Source organism: Schistocerca piceifrons, chromosome 2 (assembly GCF_021461385.2).
Source record: "Schistocerca piceifrons isolate TAMUIC-IGC-003096 chromosome 2, iqSchPice1.1, whole genome shotgun sequence".
Taxonomy (NCBI): domain Eukaryota; kingdom Metazoa; phylum Arthropoda; class Insecta; order Orthoptera; family Acrididae; genus Schistocerca; species Schistocerca piceifrons.
In genome coordinates, this window is record NC_060139.1 from 576,002,043 (window position 1) to 576,021,954 (window position 19,912).

Sequence of the window (19,912 nt, forward strand, 5' to 3'; positions counted from 1 at the left end):
CCCACAGAATGAGAACTCTATTATTACACCACAAGTGTTCACTGTGATCAGTTTAAATTTTTCTAGTCCTGTAATTTTTCATTCCACTTTGAACTGATGGAAATCTAGTACTTGCCTTTCATTTCTGCTGCAAAATAAATCACACAGACATGAAAATGTGATGAACACACAAAAGAGCACTGCACTTATGCATTGTATACCCCTTCTATACCTGCTTTTATGCTACCTTAGATACATATGGAATGCTTGGGGTTCATAAGCTAGCAGTGAACAGATAGGAAAACATGACACATCTAAGAAAATTACCTTTATACAGAGGTAGGTCAAAAAAGAAATAAAATGTGAATTATGAATTCTTATTTAATTTTTATATTAGGTAACAAAATTATTAATAATCTTTGAGGTAAGAATAGCTAAAGCATAATAATCTGTGTTGTTTTTTTTTCCCCCAGCTGGTTCACAGAGATCTTGCAGCAAGAAACATCCTTGTAGCTGCTGGTGGAATCTGTAAAGTATCGGATTTTGGGCTTACTAGAGATGTCTATGAAGATGATACTTATTTAAAGAAGAGCAAAGGCAGAGGTAAAATTATTATCACAATTTTAAACACTATTATTCTTTCATGGCTCTGCTTGACATTGAGGAATTAAATCACCCCTTTATAACCTCTGTTAAAGAAATAAAAAACATGTTCTCAGAGCTGCACTGTTGATTCATCATGGGTTTTACTTGGAAACTATCACACCTACCACAGTCACTTTCAAAAAGATAGTACACTTAATCTATATAACATTTTGACAACAAGCTGTATTGGAAAAAAACTGTCTGTGAAAAAGATATGGTTGATATTGTGGCTTATGTGTAAACTAAAAGATATGGTGGGCAACGATGATATTCGAGTGTTGTTTTTCAGACAATTCCCATCATGTATTTCTTGTGGCCAGATTTTATTGTAAAATTCCCCTCATATTATTAACATCTGAAAAACATAAAAATGATTTTCTGTATAATATATAAAAGGAATTGCCTGGAGCACTGACATCTCCTTTCTACCAGTATTTACAATTGTAAATTTGTACATCCATGTTTTCATTTCTTTATGTTCAAAATAATAATTGTAAACTTGTTGTCAAGGAGAAATTCCATCAATTTCAAAGGTTAGTTTGAATTTACAGAGGTACTGATTATTGAGAACAGAAAATTCTTGCAGAGCAAACCCACTCACAATCTGCAACAAATTATCAGTCTGTTCTCATTGATTCATACTGCTAAAATTTGTTAAAAATAAGTTTACACAGCAGACTTTTAGACAACCTTGTAAACAACATGAACAAGGTTTTGATATGCATGGCAATATAATTATCATGACAGTATAATTATCTTTTAAAATGTTTTGTACTTATATTAGTATTGTTTTATTTACCCTCTGGATAACATGTTACAGCAAAAGTATTCACAATATAGGACAAGTCATTTTTCAATAAGAAATACACATTTTCAGAACACTATTCTCTCTAAAAAAAAAATTACAAAGTGAGTATGGAAACAGAAAAAATGCTCACTGATGAATGTAGTAACACAAAGAGTATACAGACAAATGAATATAAGCAACTAAGAAATTTGTAGGTAATGGACTGCCACTCGATAAATTACACAAATATTCACTTATATACAGAAATAATGAAAATGACCACTGGAAATATGGTAGAAGGATATTAAAATTTAAAAATACATGAAACATGAGATTAACCACTGAGAATGCACTGACAATAAAATTTACTATTAATAAAAGGTGTAATTACATAAAAAGTATTTTAAACATTTTGAGAAGTGGAACTGAAACATACTTGTGTACTGTAGAATTATAGATTACTATTTTGCTTACAAGTATTCTACACTCAATCACAATATTTTCCAAAGGAAGCAGATGTTTCATGTTTGGCAACTCAGGTTACATTTCATTGTCAGTATTTAATTAATGATTTTTAAAATTTTTCGTTTTCAAAATTCTCTCATTGAATAGAAGCAATGCTTTGTTGTTGTAATATGTTGTATTACTATGTACATTACATATTATGTGTTGTATTTTTTGGTACAAATAATGAAGTCTATTCCATAGCAAAATGGCCAATGGCTAATGACGTGATTACTGTTCACAAATGTTAATAATAAAAGTCTTTTTCTTTTTCTCTGGTCACATCAAAGGTACACTTACAGAAGGATTGTTTGGATAATCTACCTGACACAAACATGTGCTTGTTCTCTTTCCAGTTTCAATGTTGTTAAAGACTGGTTCCAGTATTGTACTACACTTACATTTTATTCTGTATTTCAGGAAATCAAGTTCATATTTAATGTCAGGAAAGTTAACATGTCACTATCAAAGTAAACAGATGATTGGGGCATGTCTAAGCAGCTTATAAATTTACTTTGATTGACTGATTTTATCTTTTACCTTTAAGAACAGTGTGTGTAAAGGAAAACCTTTGTATAGTTTTCCAATGCAACCATTGAAGATAGTAGTCATGTAAACTAATAAAATAACTGCTTGTGCCAAGTATCATCAGAGTATTTTATGGATATAGACACACTGACATTAGGTCCATATTCACAAGGAGCTCAGTCAAATTTTAATCTGATCCAACTACTTAGGGTTTCTTATTGTTAACTCAAATAACTTCAGTCAACTTTTGAGCAGTTCCAGCTCTGAACCCATAGCTCACATGTATCCTTATAAACTGTACTACTGCTCCCCATCTAATGGTACTGATATTTGCAGATCATTAAACTGTAACTTTGCTTTTTCCTATACTGAAAATAAATAATATACATGTCACTCACTGCATTCGAAGGCCCTGAATCATGCTTCTTACACTTTCAATCAAATAGATTCAAATGATAACAGGAAAATGCTTTTGTTTTATTTCTTAGTGTATCATATCCAGGATAAAGTTGCAGAAAATATGTGATTGTAAACTTTTGTTACTGAATATCCTTGCTGGGACATTCTCTTACTTTACAGTGCCTGTAAAGTGGATGGCCTTAGAATCACTCATGGATCATGTGTACACCAGCAAATCTGATGTATGGAGTTTTGGTGTTGTGCTTTGGGAGCTGGTCACTCTCGGTGCCTCACCTTACCCTGGTGTAGCTGTTCACAATCTGTTCCACCTTCTACAAGCTGGCTACCGTATGGAGTGTCCTGAAAATTGTTCAACAGCACTGTACGTAAACTGGTTTCCTTAAGCATGGACTTTATTGTAAAATTATTTATCATTTTTGTTTTGTGTTTTCAATTAGTCAGTTATGTGTTCCATTGATCAATAGCACGGAAAACCGTTATGATGTGGAACGTATTTTACAGCTACATCTATATCCACATTCTGCAAACCACAGTGATGTTCATGGGAGAGGATGCTTCCCACCATGTCATTTATTATGGCTTTTTCCCATTTCATTCATGTATGGAGCACAAGAAGAAGGGTTGTCCAGATGTCTCTGAGCGTGCTGTAATTGATCTAATCTTTTACTCACAGTCTCTATGGGAGTAATATATAGGGGGTTATTGTTTACTCCAAGATTCATGGTTTAAAGCTGGTTCTTGAAAATTTGTAAATATACTTTTTTGGGATGGTTAGTGTATATCTTCAAGTGTCTTCCACTTCAGATTTCACAGCCTCTCTGTGACACTCTCATCTGTGTCAAACAAACCTGTGGCCATTCATGCTATCCTTCTCTGTTAATATTCAATATCCTCTGTTAATCCTTTTTGTACTGGTCCCACACACTTGAGCAATGTTGTAGGATAAGTCACATGGTGATTTGTAACACTTGAGCAGTATTGTAGGATAGGCCATGTGGGTGATTTGTAAGTAATTTCCACTGTAGACTGATTGCATTTGCTCAGTGTTTTATAAGGCACAATCAAAAGGTTTCCATTTGAGGCTGTTGCTGTAGTGTATATGCAACATAGCACAACTCTGATGTGGGTATATAAGCACTGACAGTAGACAAGGCATTAGTGTGGTGTTTGTGTCTGCATACTGTAAATGCAGGAACATGAACTATTGTGACATTATTACCAAATGCATCCAAACAGGGACGACATGCTGATATTCTTTTCTTGGACGCTGAATGACAAACACTGGTAGACATCCATGAGGAATATATATAGAGTAACATGTCTGTTGATAACTACCACTGTGGAATAGTGCACCAAGGGGTGCTGCTGCTTCATCATAACACATGTCCCATATCACAAATGTTACATGAACTCAAATGGGAGACACTCAAGTACCTGGCAACAGTCTTGATCCCCATGTGCTTATCAGCCTCCAGTCCCTTAAAAAAGGCTATGAAGTGTCAATGATTCCTGTCAGATGAGGATGTGCAGTAGGCAGATGTGGACTTCTTTGCACAGGAGGACACAGTGTTTTACCAAACAGGTATCTTCAACCTAGTGAATCAGTGAGATGATTGTCGCAATGCTCATGGTGATTTTGCATTATTGGCATACTCATTCTTGGCTGTATAGCATTTGAATGGAAACGTTTTGATCACCCCTTACACCAATGAGCTGAAATCTGTCATCTGCTTTACCTATGACTAAGCCTATGTGATCATTCCATTTCATATCTCTACAAATTATTACACACAGGTTTTTGCATTATTTCGCTGATTCCAAGTGTAACCCATTAATACTGTAGACATAGGACACCATTTTTTGTTTTGTTTTGGGAAATGCACAATTTCACATTTCTGAACATCTGAAGTATATTCCCAAGTTTTTCATCACATTGAAATCTTACCAAGATCTGACTGAATATTTGTGCAGATTTTTTTCATCCAGTACTTCATTACAGATAACTGCAACATTCATGAAAAGTCTGAGGTTACAATTAATTTGTTGATTGCCAACTATGAGTTATCTCATACCTGATGACCTGGCCACTGGTGTCCATTACAAGTTAATTCATAGTAGATGTGTTTCTCCAAAAAGTCAGATACCAAAACAGTTGTAGCAAATACATGTGATTTACAGGTCTTTGGCACCAAGGATAGGAATAGTAAATCATCTGGGCTTGGTGGAACTTAATTTTTATTTTCAGACTTGGAATAACCTAACAGAAAAGTGTATACAAAAGGTCATACAAATATTTTATCTTTAGACTTAAAATGTGTATGTAGTGTTACCAATGGTAATGAAAATAAAGTTTTTTTTATGATATGTCTTGAAGCATTCTTCCATGCAAAGAATCAGCTTTTCTTCACGCATAAGACAAAAGTACCATGATTCACAGTGTTTCTTTTGTTGTGTGCATACTCTGCACAGCTTTGTTGCTCACACTTTTTTCTCAGTGGCAGGTATCACCTTATAAATAATTAAAGCTGCCATCTTCCTTGATTTTCTACTGGATGTTTGTCATCTTATCCCCAATCAATGCCTAAATATATTTTTCTCTAAAAGCTAGAGACTTGATACTCCTTCTTGCTTTTCGATTATAAGACCAGTAGGCATTGTGCAGATACATTTCCATTACATGTAGGTCAAACTTATTCAGCAATTTAATAGTTTTTTAAAATCCTAAATAATGTGGCACCATTTCATCTGACTGATCAACACCTGCCATGCTGCTGTTGCAGCCTCTGACTGCGTCTGGCTTCAAGGCAGCTTTGCCATTTCGATTGTGAATTGACACCATTTCAGCACAGTGCATATTAGAAATGATCAGGACTGCCCTTTTGCTCTTCCATTTGCAAACGATGGCATTGTCCTTTCTTTCCAACACCATCTGATCCTTCTTCACTTTGATAGTAACTAATAATTTCAGGATTTTCTTTCTGTTGCTATATTATGTTCAGACAAATAGGTTTTATAGGTCAACAACAGTTTTATAAGTGATACAGAATTATAAAAATTGACCATATGAAGCACGATATCCTTTGTTCAAGAAAGCCTCCATCACATGTAGAACAACTTCAGATGTATGACCCAACTTAGCCTGCTCCTGTGACTTGCCACAGTAGATTTTTATATTGAGAACCACACTATTACATTCATGGATAGTTTTACACTAGAGTTGTGTTTGTTGTTTTTGATATCTCCTGTCTGAAAAACACATGGTTGTGCCACAAAACAATAGATTTACCACTGCAAAGCTCTTACCTAGAATGTAATTATTACTTGTGATGCTACTGAAATGGTCCAAAACTGGTCTAATTTTGTAGAGATGGTCACTGGATTGCAATGAGCTGTATGAGAAATGTAGATCACTCAGTAACAACTGAAATCTGTTTCTACTCATAACATGTCTCCAGAGCATGACCCTGTAAACAGGACTTATACTCCAATAATGTTCTATTGATGGAAAACATCAAAGTCCCATTCACAGCAACAGCGCCAGAAATACTTTCATTTCCACAAAATCTGTATACCTCCATCTTGAAAGGCTTGTTAGTCTTCTCCTCCTGCATTTTTCTGCCTCCTGATTCACAGTTACATTTGTTTATTCACATAATGGCATTAGGAACTCTTCAGAAAAAAGAGCCACAAGTGCATTGACACCAGAATTTTAAAAGTCTAATTTCAATCCCACATTCATGTTGAATACAAATACTGATTGATGTTGAGGAAGTCACTCCACTCATCAATGTTATTCATTGTGCTTGCTGTTGGACCAACCTGCTCATCTTCTTCATTGCGTTCACTGTTGTTTGCATCTGAATCCCCACTTAAATGTTCACCTGAAGATGGTTTTTAGAGACTTCCATCACCTGAGAATTCATCCATAAACTCACCACATTCCAGTTCATTCATGTTAGCTAGCTGTTCAAGTTCTACATCACTCAGTTTTCTTTTATTACTAGACATTTTATGAGGAAAATTGAAAACAGATCATCATAAACATCAGTGAATCATCTACAATAAATACTGAACAACTATTGATACAGTTACAATAAAAAAATGGATCGTATTGTTGAACATGCTTCAGAATATGTAAGCTGGTAACTGATTGTTAACTCATAATTGGCATCTTACGTGAACTTTCTACTCTTTATGCCAATTCTAACATAAATTTCAGGCTTCGTTTTCCTGACAAGGAAAAAATTTTTTGAATTTTGTTGATACTGATGGACCACAAGTGAGATGACAAATCAAGCTGTATGAATCACTAAAGCACGGCTCCTGGGAACAGTTTACTCTTTATCTAGTTTGTTGAACATATAAATCCTACTGCTGGTTTTAGATGCCCCTCGTACTTTGGTAATAATTGGTACCATTACAGCCACATGATAATTAACACCAGTTTCTATGTAGACATCTTCAAAGAGTACAGGTGTGTTTGTTGTTATTAAAATCAATCTGTCAATCTGTTCCAAATAGTTCCATAAACGATAGTTAGTAATCTTTTGCAGGATGTCTTGTAATACTCACTACTTACAAAACTGTAATTTTCCAGTTGATTTTTTGATGAGTAATGTTTCCTCCAAAGATGACAATATGGTTGGGGAACTTACTGCCAATCAATAGAAGGTTCCAATTATAAGTCTATGCCCATCCTTGATGCAGAGTCTTGCTCAGACAGTCTTGCATGCAGTTTCAATTTCCATCTCAAGGTGATTTTAGGTTCTTGTCTTCTGTGATAAATGCGCCACCTCCATTTAAAATTAGCCTCTTCTTTTCATATGTGCTTAAATTTTCCTCAAAAATCTTATCAATTTTAGGTTTAACCAGCTTTCTGTACCTGGTATTATGTGAGCTCAACTGAATTTTAGGGGGGCTCCAAACTCTGGCACATTGTTGCAAATGCTTCACCAGTTAATCAGGGGGTGTTTCTTTGGATCTTATACTGACACTTCCAGATGTCCTACAACTGTCTTTATCTGGACTGGAAGGAGAGTTGCCTAGTTAAAAAAAGAAAAAAAATCCTTTCATGTCCATCACAGACAGTCAGTTACCCGGATAGAAGCCTCTTATATGAGACCCATTTAGGGGGTCCTATAGTTCTCAAATCTATGGTAGAAATCCAGCAATTTGCAGTCTTGGCAACAAAACCCTCAAAGTCTCTCCTTCAGTCGTTTCACTCAACTCAGAACTGTTGGATCATGATACATTCTGTGAACTTTGTTGAAACTTCATGAGCTAGACCAGCCTTTTCAACCTTCTCTGCCACTCAGTGGATTTATCCAAGAATGACCTCCAAGCCCAGATGGCAGGCATAGTTTGTTCAAAAGTGCTCCACACTCTGCAGCTGGTACCATATTGTTCTCTCAATGTGTGCCTCTTCAACATATTGAATGAGACCCCCAGGTATCACATTAAGTGCACCTGGTGTTCTTTTCCATCCCTTGCTGCCATTTCCCTAAGGGGTACCATTATTTACTGGTTATTTGAACTGATGACACTTAATCCTCTTGTGTTTGACCTCTCTTGACCCTCTTGACACAGAACATAGCAGGTTTTCTAACAAGTGAAGTGAGACTCACTGGTTCAGTTTCAGTTTTGGTAGAAGAGAGCACTTCAAACTCTTTGGTTTAGGAGATAAGTACAACACTTTGATTTCTCACCAGTCTCTGTGTCCTCTTTACAGGGTACCTAGCCCTACCACATACACACCATCCACAGTCCAGTGTACCTGTAGTGATAGACCCCAAACTTCCTGTAGATGAGACAGGATCCACAGGTGAGGATGGCATGTGAGATACATTTATTATTTCTGGTACATGTCTCTTGAGATAACTTCCAACATACCTATTCACAGCAGCAGCAGCAGCAGCAGCAGCAATCACTAATCAGAGTGATTTCCAGTTGCTTATGAATATCAGCTAACTCAGGTTTTTTGAGGTTGTAGTCACTAGTAAACTAAATACAGTATTAATATATGATAAATGAAGACAATACACACTACTGTTAAAAGGGAAAACTAAATGCAACACAGTAAGTTAGTTATAATATGTGCTACAGTAACAAAATGACAAATGTCAATTTACTGTGAAATATTTTATGCACAACTCATTACCTCCAAAATTAGCAAAAAAGTACATTTATTCATACTGATATACACTGAAATTTGGGCTGAACAATTCTTTGAATGAGGAGACTAACATTAAAGTTGTACATAGGACAATTGTTGATTACATCTGAATATATAGCACAAAATATGTTTTTGCAGTACACAACATACAAAAATATGCAACATATCAAGAAACATGCATAATTTTTCAAACAGTCAGTACAAAAATCGCATTTAAATTTTATATGAAGTTTCTGGACTTAAGTTTTTCAGACAAATTTATCTGGCATGATTTTACTCACGAGGGAATGGTCCCATAAGACATGCTGAGACCTACCCTGAAATTTTTTACACAGGAAGAAGACAACGAAAGAAATGCACTGCCAAAATTTTAGCTGCTAAGAGGCACTGCAAGTATTTTGTAAAAAAATGTTGGAGCTACACTTTTCGCCATATAGAGAACAGCTTATAACAGCAATTTGTACAGCCCTGCCTACCTAGCACACAACTCAGTGTATCACTCATGCAGCACTGTATAGCAGAATTATCCGGAGTTCACAGACACCAAATTTAAGCACCTAAAGCCTGGTTTACAATGGAGTGAATGGAAGCAAACATGTGTGAATGAGCATTTGTAGAAAATTCATTACCATTCACTTGTATATGGGTAGAATCATTTACACAAGAGGGAATAGAACATGAGGTAGCAAACATTGCCTATGAATGCTGTGTTATTAGTTTTTGGTTTTAGGAGCTAATATTTGGTATACAGGATACAACTCTATCTTGGTACAACCACAATGTGAATGTTTGCTATTCAGTGAGGATTATTTTGTATGGTGAGCGCACTGTTCTTGATGGAGTAGATGAAATGGCACAGCGAAGGAAGAATTCAAGCATCTCAGTTTTTATGGAAGCATGACATGCGTGGAGATCATACACTTATATGGAATTGTATCTCCATCCCTCCTTAGCACTGGTCCAAAATTTTCCTTGCATGTCAGCTGCCATTTTTCTCTGGCTTCTCATTACTGTTGAGGGAAAATTTATAAACAGAACACTAATTAACAATTTCGAGCATCATCTCAAGAGGTGACACAGATAGCATTTCCACTATGTGTGTAGTAAGATGTAATGGAGATGTCAATTTTTAGCGAAAATGGACATTTTTTTAAAAAACAAAAATGTACCTTTTCAGACCACAACTTTTTCACTATGATTTTTAACTGAGCATTCACTTCTCACAGATGTCGGAGTGGCTACAAAACACACATGGTTCCAGGTAGAACTGCAGGTCTCCATTCTCCAGTTAGGTAACTGGGGAAGGTTAGGGACATGTAAGTAGCTGCAGTTGTGTCTAGTTGAAAGACCTGCAAGAGGCCTACCGGTTATACCAGAAAGAATTCTCTTTTGGTCATGCTTGTTAGCTTGTTTGTCAGGTGAAAACCTGGCTTAAACTATACAAACATTATTTAAATAACTGCATATCAACAGTTCAATTCGTGCACATGTAATTCTGATAAAAGTGGCAAGCAGAAAAAATAAAATCATGGCAGTGTTTCATGTCACAGACAACTTCCATCAATGAGGACTTGTAGTTTGTTGAAATAAAATGTGTCTTGCTGTACTACATTTTATAACAATTCCTGTAGACCATTTCTTATAGTAATGTTTGAACATTGTACATTTGACTATCTGTGAAACAGATCTTTGTTCATTTCCTGTAGTTGTCACAAAAATGCGAAGTGTCTGTTGAATGACAAAAACTAACATTTTTCTTGCGCCAGGCACACCGGACAAAGGAAAAATTGAAGCAGTCAGGCACTTCACAGTAATCACTAGTTTTATTTAGACAGAACTGGGATGGGGTCAGAAATAGTCCCAGCAGTTGTTCTGCATATTGCACTGCATACCAGGTATACTTGATCAAATTCATAAAGAGTGGTGAAGAAAACTGGTAATCCACAAATGACTGGAGCTTAAGAACCTATTTCACTGACAAATCTGAAATGAGAGAGAGGTACTGGAAATTATGTTGTCTGATAAATTCCTGAAAAATGCTTTCCACTGTCAAAAAATTCTTTAGTGAGAGACTGTATCACACTAGCAGTTCCAGGTGGAATCCACATTACATCTACAGATTTTTTGTCATCCTCCACAAAAACAGAGGCATCGTTATGTCCAGACCATGATTCCAACAAAAGCAATGAATTAGTTTCTGCAGCTGGTAGGAATACATTTTGAATGAGAAGTTGAAAATTATTCTTTCCCATTTTTCCAGATTTTGATGCATCGATTACAAGAGTTTTGCAATTAAACAGTTAATTTTTTTATATTTTTTGTTCTAATTTGCCTTGTGATTCTTGAAGACAGATATACAGCTGCAGAAACAGTAAACCATTCATACTTATCATTGGCATTATTGTATATGAATGTGTCATTGCATTCATTGATTGGGCAAATGACTCCATCTTTCTTTCACCCCAAAATGATATAGTGCGGTGAGCATGCAGTTCTTTCACAAATCCTTTCTGATCAGCATTATAAACATCAGTTGCAGGGATAACAGCAAGTTTTGTCTTTATGTCAGCAGTGAATTTCTCTATACCATTGTCTATCACTGGCAGCTGCTCTACATGTTTACATGATGTAAACTTGGTAATTTTGTGACTTCCTATTCTGCACAATTTCTTGAACCTGTGTAGCCAGGTTGATGAAGCCTCGAAATTAGCAATGTTCATGTCAGATGCAATTTGGAGGGCCCCGTCTCATAGATCTCCATCGGTAACAGTGCATAGCCTCTCACAAGCAGTTCTAAATCTTTCAAACAGTTTTTCATTCAGATGGTTTCGGGTTTCCTTTTGGAGCATATTTTTTACTTCATGTAATTCATTCTTCCATTTGTACAGTTCATGCTCCGATTTTACAAAACGAAAATGCCTTTGCACACTGTGTACCTTCAAGCATTTTTTGCCTCCTTCATTTAATCAATATTTCATTGCCTTTTCTTTGTCACTGAAAGCTGTTGCAGTGCATGTATGAGATTATCCAAACCACAGTTCATGGAAATGTCACAGCTTTTTCCTATTTCTTGTAACGTATCCATAATTTCAAATGAAATGTCGATAGCATTCGAATGAATGTCAAGAAAATCAACTAACAAATGACACGTATGTATGTCCTCAGGAGAAGTAGTTGATTTTGGCTGCAAACTACATTCTTCATATGCTAAATTGAGAATGTTAAATGGATTCCACATTACTGTGAAACTGGAAGAAAAAAAGTACTATTAGCAGGCATGCCTTACAAAAGCACAATAAATATTAATTCAGCTTTATCTGTATTGTCAATACTTACCAATACTGCAAAAAGCAATTGACAATTTGTAATAGATGTTGCTTGAGTGGCTAATTTGAGAGAATAGTAACTGAGTGTCAGAGAAACTATCAACGAATAGTAACTTGAAACATCCTTTACAAATTACGACTGGGTTGTGTCATGTTTCCTGTTTATAAATGTACCACTGACCTTGGCTGTGTGTATGCCTAGTTACACATGGACAGTTGCTCCAGTGCCAGTGTACATTTCAACCCCTGCCTAATGCGCTATAAATTTAGCAGTTTTCATCTATTTTTTTAATACTTGCAGTGCCTCTTAGCAGCTAAAATTTTGACAGTGCATTTCTTTCATTGTCTTCTTCCTGTGTAAAAAATTTACGAGTAAGTTTCAACATGTCTTATTGGACCATTCTCTTGTCAGACATGAAGGAATACCAGAAGTTGATGCATACATAAAAGTTTATTGGATGGAATTTGTATTTAACAGGTTTTGTGTCACTTTTTGTACTATCATGCTAAATATGAACACTGTAGAGTCAGTACATCCAAAATTCTAGACATCTCGCATCCAACAACCACACATTCAGGAGCAGTGGAGCTACAAATCTTCATTTGATTCTTTAAATATAGAGTTTTCACAGCTTTCTTCAGTCACTCGAGGTAATTGCCTGAGTGGGTCTTTTGAAAAGGCCAAAGACAATTTACTTCATCATGCTAATCCAATTTGAACTGGTGTTTCATTTTTAATGAACACATACATGTTGTATTATAATCTTTCATCATTCTATCATGAGTATCATTGGCTTTTTTGTAATGAATCTATGTAATGTGCACACTGCTATTGAAAAAAATCTATTTTTTTTAAGTGTATAGGCAACTGGATGCAATTATTTAGCTATATCCTTTGATTTTATTTCCTCACTTTAAAACAGGGCAGAATCTTTCAATTTTTTGATATCTGTAACGAATAATTTCAAAGTTCCAGTTTTGAATAATTATTTAAAGTCAACAGACTTCCAGCAGTCACCAAACCAAAACATGTGCAGACTGTAGTAACTCTCACTTTGGGACAACAACATTTATCGAACACAAATAAAGTTCTGTAACAATGAATGAAATATGTCTGCTAGTTTATGAAACCAAGTAATAATAGTTCTTGATAGGAACTAACGTAAGCAATCAGTCCTGAGTGAGTTTTATTTAAGTCCAATCACTAGTACTTCATTAAACATGCATACTGACATTATAATAGTAAGCCAAGTTTCACTCAAGTGAGGCTGTTGTGGAAATCATGCATTCATTAGGTGGAACACTATTTATTGCAAGTCTAAATCAGACCCTGTAGGCAGTAATGGTGGTTAAAATTCACTTGTAGAGGCATAGTCACATAGCAGTAACTGAGAGCAAGTTCACCACTAGGTGTCATTATACAGGGTGGTCCACTGATCGTGACTGGGCCAAATATCTCACAAAATAAATGTCAAACGAAAAAACTACAAAGAATGAAACTTGTCTAGCTTGAAGGGGGAAACCAGATGGCGCTATTGTTGGCCTGCTAGATGGCGCTGCCATAGGTCAAAAGGATATCAACTGCGTTTTTTAAAATGGGAACCCCCTTTTTCAAATGACCAGTTTGAAAAGTGTCCCATGGGCATATCAGGTGAAAACATAATGAGAATTACAGTCCATGTTACTCACAACTGGTCTATGTACTGGGTACTAATAATCTTTTCCTGTGTCACTTCAGGGTAGGTAAGACACCACATTCATGCCTTTGTGTAACAAGACCATATCTTTTAGGACACCAAGCATACACAACAGCTTCTTCAAGACAACAATATGCAATCTAATTGGAGATTAAGCTACTAAAAGATGCATAGCTGGGGCAGGTGCTGTGCATCTGTACCGGGTACCTAAGGCAGGGTAATGTAGCAGGTAGTCAAACTTGCTTATACTGCCATTGTTTGTTTGTTCTCTCCAGGAATCTTTAACATGGCTGTGAAATTGCACTATTAGTGATATTCAGTTTCTGACCTATATTGTGCTGATTAGATCAGTTTTGAATCTGACCAAGCCTTATGTTATCCAGATGTGTTTGTTGTGCCAATCTTCTTACATATTACTCACAAGGTAACCTCCCCATCGCACCCCCCTCAAATTTAGTTGTAAGCTGGCACAGTGGATAGGCCTTGAAAAACTGAACACAGATCAATCGAGAAAACAGGAAGAAGTTGTGTGGAACTATGAAAAAAATAATCAAAATATACAAACTGAGTAGTCCATTCGCAAGATAGGCAAGATCAAGGATAGTGTGAGTACACGAGCGCTGTGGTCTCGTGGTTAGCGTAAGCAGCTGCGGAACGTGGGGTCCTTGGTTCAAGTCTTCCCTTGAGTAAAATTTTATTTTCGCAAAGTTATGATCTGTCCGTTCGTTCATTGACGTCTCTGTTCACTGTAATAAGTTTAGTGTCTGTGGTTTGCGACCGCACCGCAAAACCATGCGATTAGTAGACGAAAGGACGTGCCTCTCCAATGGGAACCGAAAACATTTGATCGCAAGGTCATAGGTCAACCGATTCCTCCACAGGAAAACATGTCTGATATATTCTATATGACACTGGTGACGGCATGTGCGTCGCATGACAGGAATATGTTGTCAACCCACCTAACTTGTACACTTGGCGAATGGGTAAAAAGATTCTTCTACCTTGGCAGATTTAGGTTTTCTTGTGGATGTGATAATCACTCCCAAAAAAGTGATGAAAACATAAGACTTTGTCACATAAACTAAAAATAAACAAAAATTAAAATTAAAATTTTCACTCCAGGGAAGACTTGAACCAAGGACCTTTCACATTGCAGCTGCGCACACTAACCCTGAGACCACGGCGCTCCTTGGTTGTACTTCCTTTATGTTGCATATCTTACACATGGACTATTCAGTTTGTATATTTTGCTTATTTTTTTCATCGTTCCACACAACTTCTTCCTGTTTTCTAGATTGATCTGTGTTCAGTTTTTCAAGGCCTATTCACTGTGCCAACTTATAACTAAATCTGAGGGGGGGGGGGGGGGGTGATGGGGAGGTTCCCTTGTCAGATACTGTATCAAATGCATACAATGTACAATCAGAATCATTATATCCAAGATAATTGACCATACAGTCTGTTGCAAGCACTCTAAGTGATCTCATACTGATTTCCCTACATATGATGACCCTCAAGGTGATCCTATCATGATGTAGTCTGTACAGTGTTGCCATGATAGAATCCTTTTTTTTTTATCTCAACATTTTGTAATTTGTGTGAATGATTATAGGGATATTGTGGGGAAATGGCTTAATCACAATGTAGACGTTGTTTCACATATCTTCATCTACTTCATTTTTTGTTATGTTTATTTGCACTCTTTCAAATTATTCCACTTTTTTATCTCTTTGCACATACTTTTGAAGTTTAAGATTGTGGTAAATGTTTAATAATTCATAGCATTACACTTCTTTATAAGACATTTGTAAAAGATGAAATTAGCTATACATTTTACTTTTGGTATGTAGGTATAAAGTGATGAGACAATGCTGGCAGGAGGAACCTTCTGAAAGACCAAGTTTTAAGCAACTAACAGCCATATTTGAGAGCATGCTAAAAGACAGTGCTGAGTATTTGGATTTAAATCCCAGTATTGTACAAAATCCTGGCTACTTTGGTTCAAGATCAAACTCTCAAGAGAAATTAAGTAAGTTTCTTTTGAATCAAAATCACACATTTTGTTGAAGTAGGAATTATGGATACCTGTGTTACAGCAATATGATGAACTTGCTGAAAGTCTTGCAAATATTTAACACATGCAAGTTGTTCTCAGTGTCTTGCAACTATGATACCTTGTAATATATTATAATATTGTATTTAGCCTACCACTATTATTGTCTTTGTAGAAATAAGTTAATATTGAATTCATGCCAAAGTTACTTTTCTGAGACTAAACTTTATACTTGTAACACAGAATTTTCTTTTCTGTCTTTGTTTTCAGATTATGGTGATGGTAGTGATGATGATGATAATGACATTGGATATGGAAACCTAAACATTCTGCCAACAGACTCTATAAATTACCTAATGTCCACAGCACAATCAGGCCTGTCTCGAAGACAACAATTATGGCACATAACGGGAGACAATCAGAAAATATTGACAAACAATTCAAGCAAAGAAGAATGTTTATCTTTAGTTCCTACAGAACAAAACAGTTACTTGAGTCCAATACAAGTGCACAGCAGCAAGGGGCAAATGCTAGCATATGTCAACATGACTGACGGTGTATGTCCGGAACAGCTACAGTCTGGAACGACAAATAACATTATGTTTTGTAGTTCTTCCAGCAGTTGCTCCGCTTCCTGTTCCTCAAAAGTGACACCATTATGAGTATGAATACAGGAAAAATAAGTTATTTGACTTTTCAGGGGGTTTTCTATTGAGGATCATAAGAAGCCCTGTGAAACTTTGAACTTAGACTGTGCAAGGCACAGCATTTATATTTAATATCTTGATTTCAAGCACTGAATTATAAATGTTAAACTTATTTCCTGTTTAGGAAGTTGAGGTAATTTAAATTAAATAATAATGTAGCATACCTTCTTCCTATGGAAAAATTTTTTACTGCCTACTTTGCATATATGTAGCATAGACAAATTTTTAATGTTCAAGTTTTTCTTTACCTCATTTTTTTTAAAGTCTGAAGTAATATTGTTTCATTTATTTTTCATCATTAGTTATCTGTGAAAATTCAAATAATGACCAACAACAAGTTAACAGAACATTATCTTTGTTACACTATTAATTATATGTGTTACCACACTTCTTGCATCAAAGATTGAAGACCAAAATCATTGTCTTGGCATGAGAATATGAACTGAAGTTTAAGCAAATAACACATTGAACCTAAGAGAGCTGTAGCAGAAAATAGTCCACACCAGTGTATGAGGCTGAACTCATTCACAGACATAAATTTTAAATGCACATGAGGCACTTAATACACCATGGAAAATAACTGACAGATGGTTATATGGAGGCAAATGCATCACAGTAATCAAATACAGCTTCATAGTTATAATTATGAATTATATAAACCTTTGTTGCAACAGGATACCTTGCTGAATTATAAAACAGTAAATTATTTATTCAAAAATTTCTAAATTTCAATTCTACTCATTAGGAAAATAAGCACCAAATTGAAAACATAGATAAATATTTCTCTTTCTTATTAAGCAGCAGCACAGATAGATATCAATGTACAGTCACAAAGCTTAGAGTTTTCTAAACAGTTTCTTTCACCCAGAAAAAGAGGGAAAGGCTTGAAGAAAACAACACAGATATGAAATAAAATAGGGAATCCACTCAGGAAGTAAAATTTAAGGAGGAACATTAGAGCAGGACAAAAGTGAAATCAGCTATGAAATGTAAGATCCCAGCAGTCTGCCATTGTTGATTTTCCCAAAACACACCTTTCACAGGTAAATACAGTAACTAAAATAAACAAATAAGTTCTAATATATATTAATGTAATCTTATAAACCAAAGCTGTTGGTAAGCCAACACAGAAGAGGTTCCCACAGTCTTGTATGGGAGTTGTGCTTACAATAGTGTTGCTGTGCCCCATCACCTGAAATACTGACTCAGCAAAAACATGACTGCTTGTGACAGCTTCTGTCATACAAAAATTGTATGCATAGTTGCAGATAACTGCCATCACAAGATGACATTTCCCTCATTTTGTGAACTTGGTGGTTTTTGAGGCAAATTCTAAATATGTGTTTCTTCAACGTAGAAATGTCTTACCACTTGTCACTTTTATAAGGCATTATGAAGTAAACAGGAAGAAGAAGTATCAGTTTACATATATTCCAATATTTCATGTGCAGTAACCATAAAGACAGTGTTGATAAATGATGTATTCAACAAACTGCAACAAACAGTCAGTCCATTGGCAATAAGAGGGTCAGGAATTAACAGAAGTCTTGTACTTGTCATCACATAAAGCCAGAGAATATTTGATCAAGTATGAAAGACACTGTCCATATCTTAATATGTACATACCTATTCAAAATTAAAATATGGTCATAAAAAATTAATAATGTTTGTCTACTGACTGCCTCTAACAGCTCAGTGGTTGAAGCAAGGAACTGTATCAGATTCCTGGCACTCTCTCAAGAAGTGGGGGAAGTGCGGGGAGGGGATTGGGGGGGGGGGGGGGGGGGACTTGTACTGCCTGAGTTCAGACTGGTAAGGCTAACGGAGAATCTACCAGAATGGGAGATAGCAGTTCCAAGATATGAAACCTGACAATGGCTTGGAGAGCAATGAATCACTCCAAATGACATACAAATGCTGTGACGTTGCAGTTGGTTAGGGCTGGATCATGGAGTTCATTAGTTTTTAGTTCATTTGCAACCAAAGAGAAGTGATTACTCAGCAATCATTGAAACAAGAAGCGATGGAATGACACAAAAATTAGGTATCTGGTGGGATTGTAACTTTATGAATTTTATGAAATTTGTGTGTCACAACAAGATGCAGCAGTTTACAAGCTGCTTCATCTCAATTAAAAACACTCACACTTTTTATGGCTATCTCTGTCATCATCATCATCAGGAGTAAAAAAACCACTGACTTCTATGGCTACCAGGGTGCTTATATGGGGATGGCTACAGCATCTGAAATCAATCAAAGAGGGCCAAAGTGATGCATGTGTGGAAGGCAAGTTACGCAGCTTGCAGCAGCTCCAGTTGGTTGTGAAATCAATGAGGGATCAGCATCACATTTGAAATTGCTGCTCCCTCCTCCCTACAAGTGTCAAGCATCAGTATTTGCTTTTGCTCGATATTCAAAGCATACCCTGGTTCCCTACTGTATACCCCTGTTCTCTTTTAAAATTGTTGTTGGTTAATCTAACATTGGTTGCATCCTCTATAATGTAATCTCAAAATGGTGACACATGAGCCAAGACTCTCATTTTTTCAAATTGTAATTTCTGTTCATTTTCCAGGCGTTGCTCAGCTATGGTTGACTTCTTGAGATCCCTTCATTTAATATTTCTCTTGTGCTCAGTACAATACCTCATGCCACACTGACTGGGTACTCAAAGAGCCCTGTACATTTAATAGTGTGCCACATATTTCATATCTCGGGGGTGGGCTAGAAACTGGCTCAGTCCATTGTCTCTGCAGCATACATCCTAACCTGCTGCTTGTTGCCCCACCATATGATGGACACAAGGTAGTGTGGGTAAAGGCATAAAGCCTGTGTCACAGTATTTGCAACAAACATTTATGAGAGATAGGTCATGTCATGTGGAACAACTTTTGTTAGAGACAAAATGTTCATTTATGCCTCTTCCAGCAATGCTACACATACTTTAGTGTTTGCTGGATCTTGTATGATGAGATTTCACCAAACTACCAGTGTCTACTAACCAGTTGTGCAGCATATTATGTACCCCAGTAAACTGATAGTGACTTTTAACAAAAGAAATTTTAGAAGTAAATTGGGAATGTTAATTGGCTTG

The 19,912-nt window shown here is 36.1% G+C and overlaps 1 protein-coding gene across 1 annotated transcript in view; it reads left to right on the top strand.

Annotated features, from left to right (window-relative positions):
• Positions 1–16,945, top strand: part of LOC124775603 (proto-oncogene tyrosine-protein kinase receptor Ret-like) — a 110,209-nt gene extending 93,264 nt beyond the window's left edge. The window contains exons 10-13 of the mRNA XM_047250434.1: positions 453–582; positions 3,023–3,224; positions 15,909–16,087; positions 16,382–16,945. Of these exons, the coding sequence (XP_047106390.1) occupies positions 453–582; positions 3,023–3,224; positions 15,909–16,087; positions 16,382–16,773 (903 nt within the window). The 3' untranslated portion in view covers positions 16,774–16,945. The remainder of the gene's footprint in view (positions 1–452; positions 583–3,022; positions 3,225–15,908; positions 16,088–16,381) is intronic.
• The last annotated feature ends 2,967 nt before the right edge of the window (positions 16,946–19,912 follow it).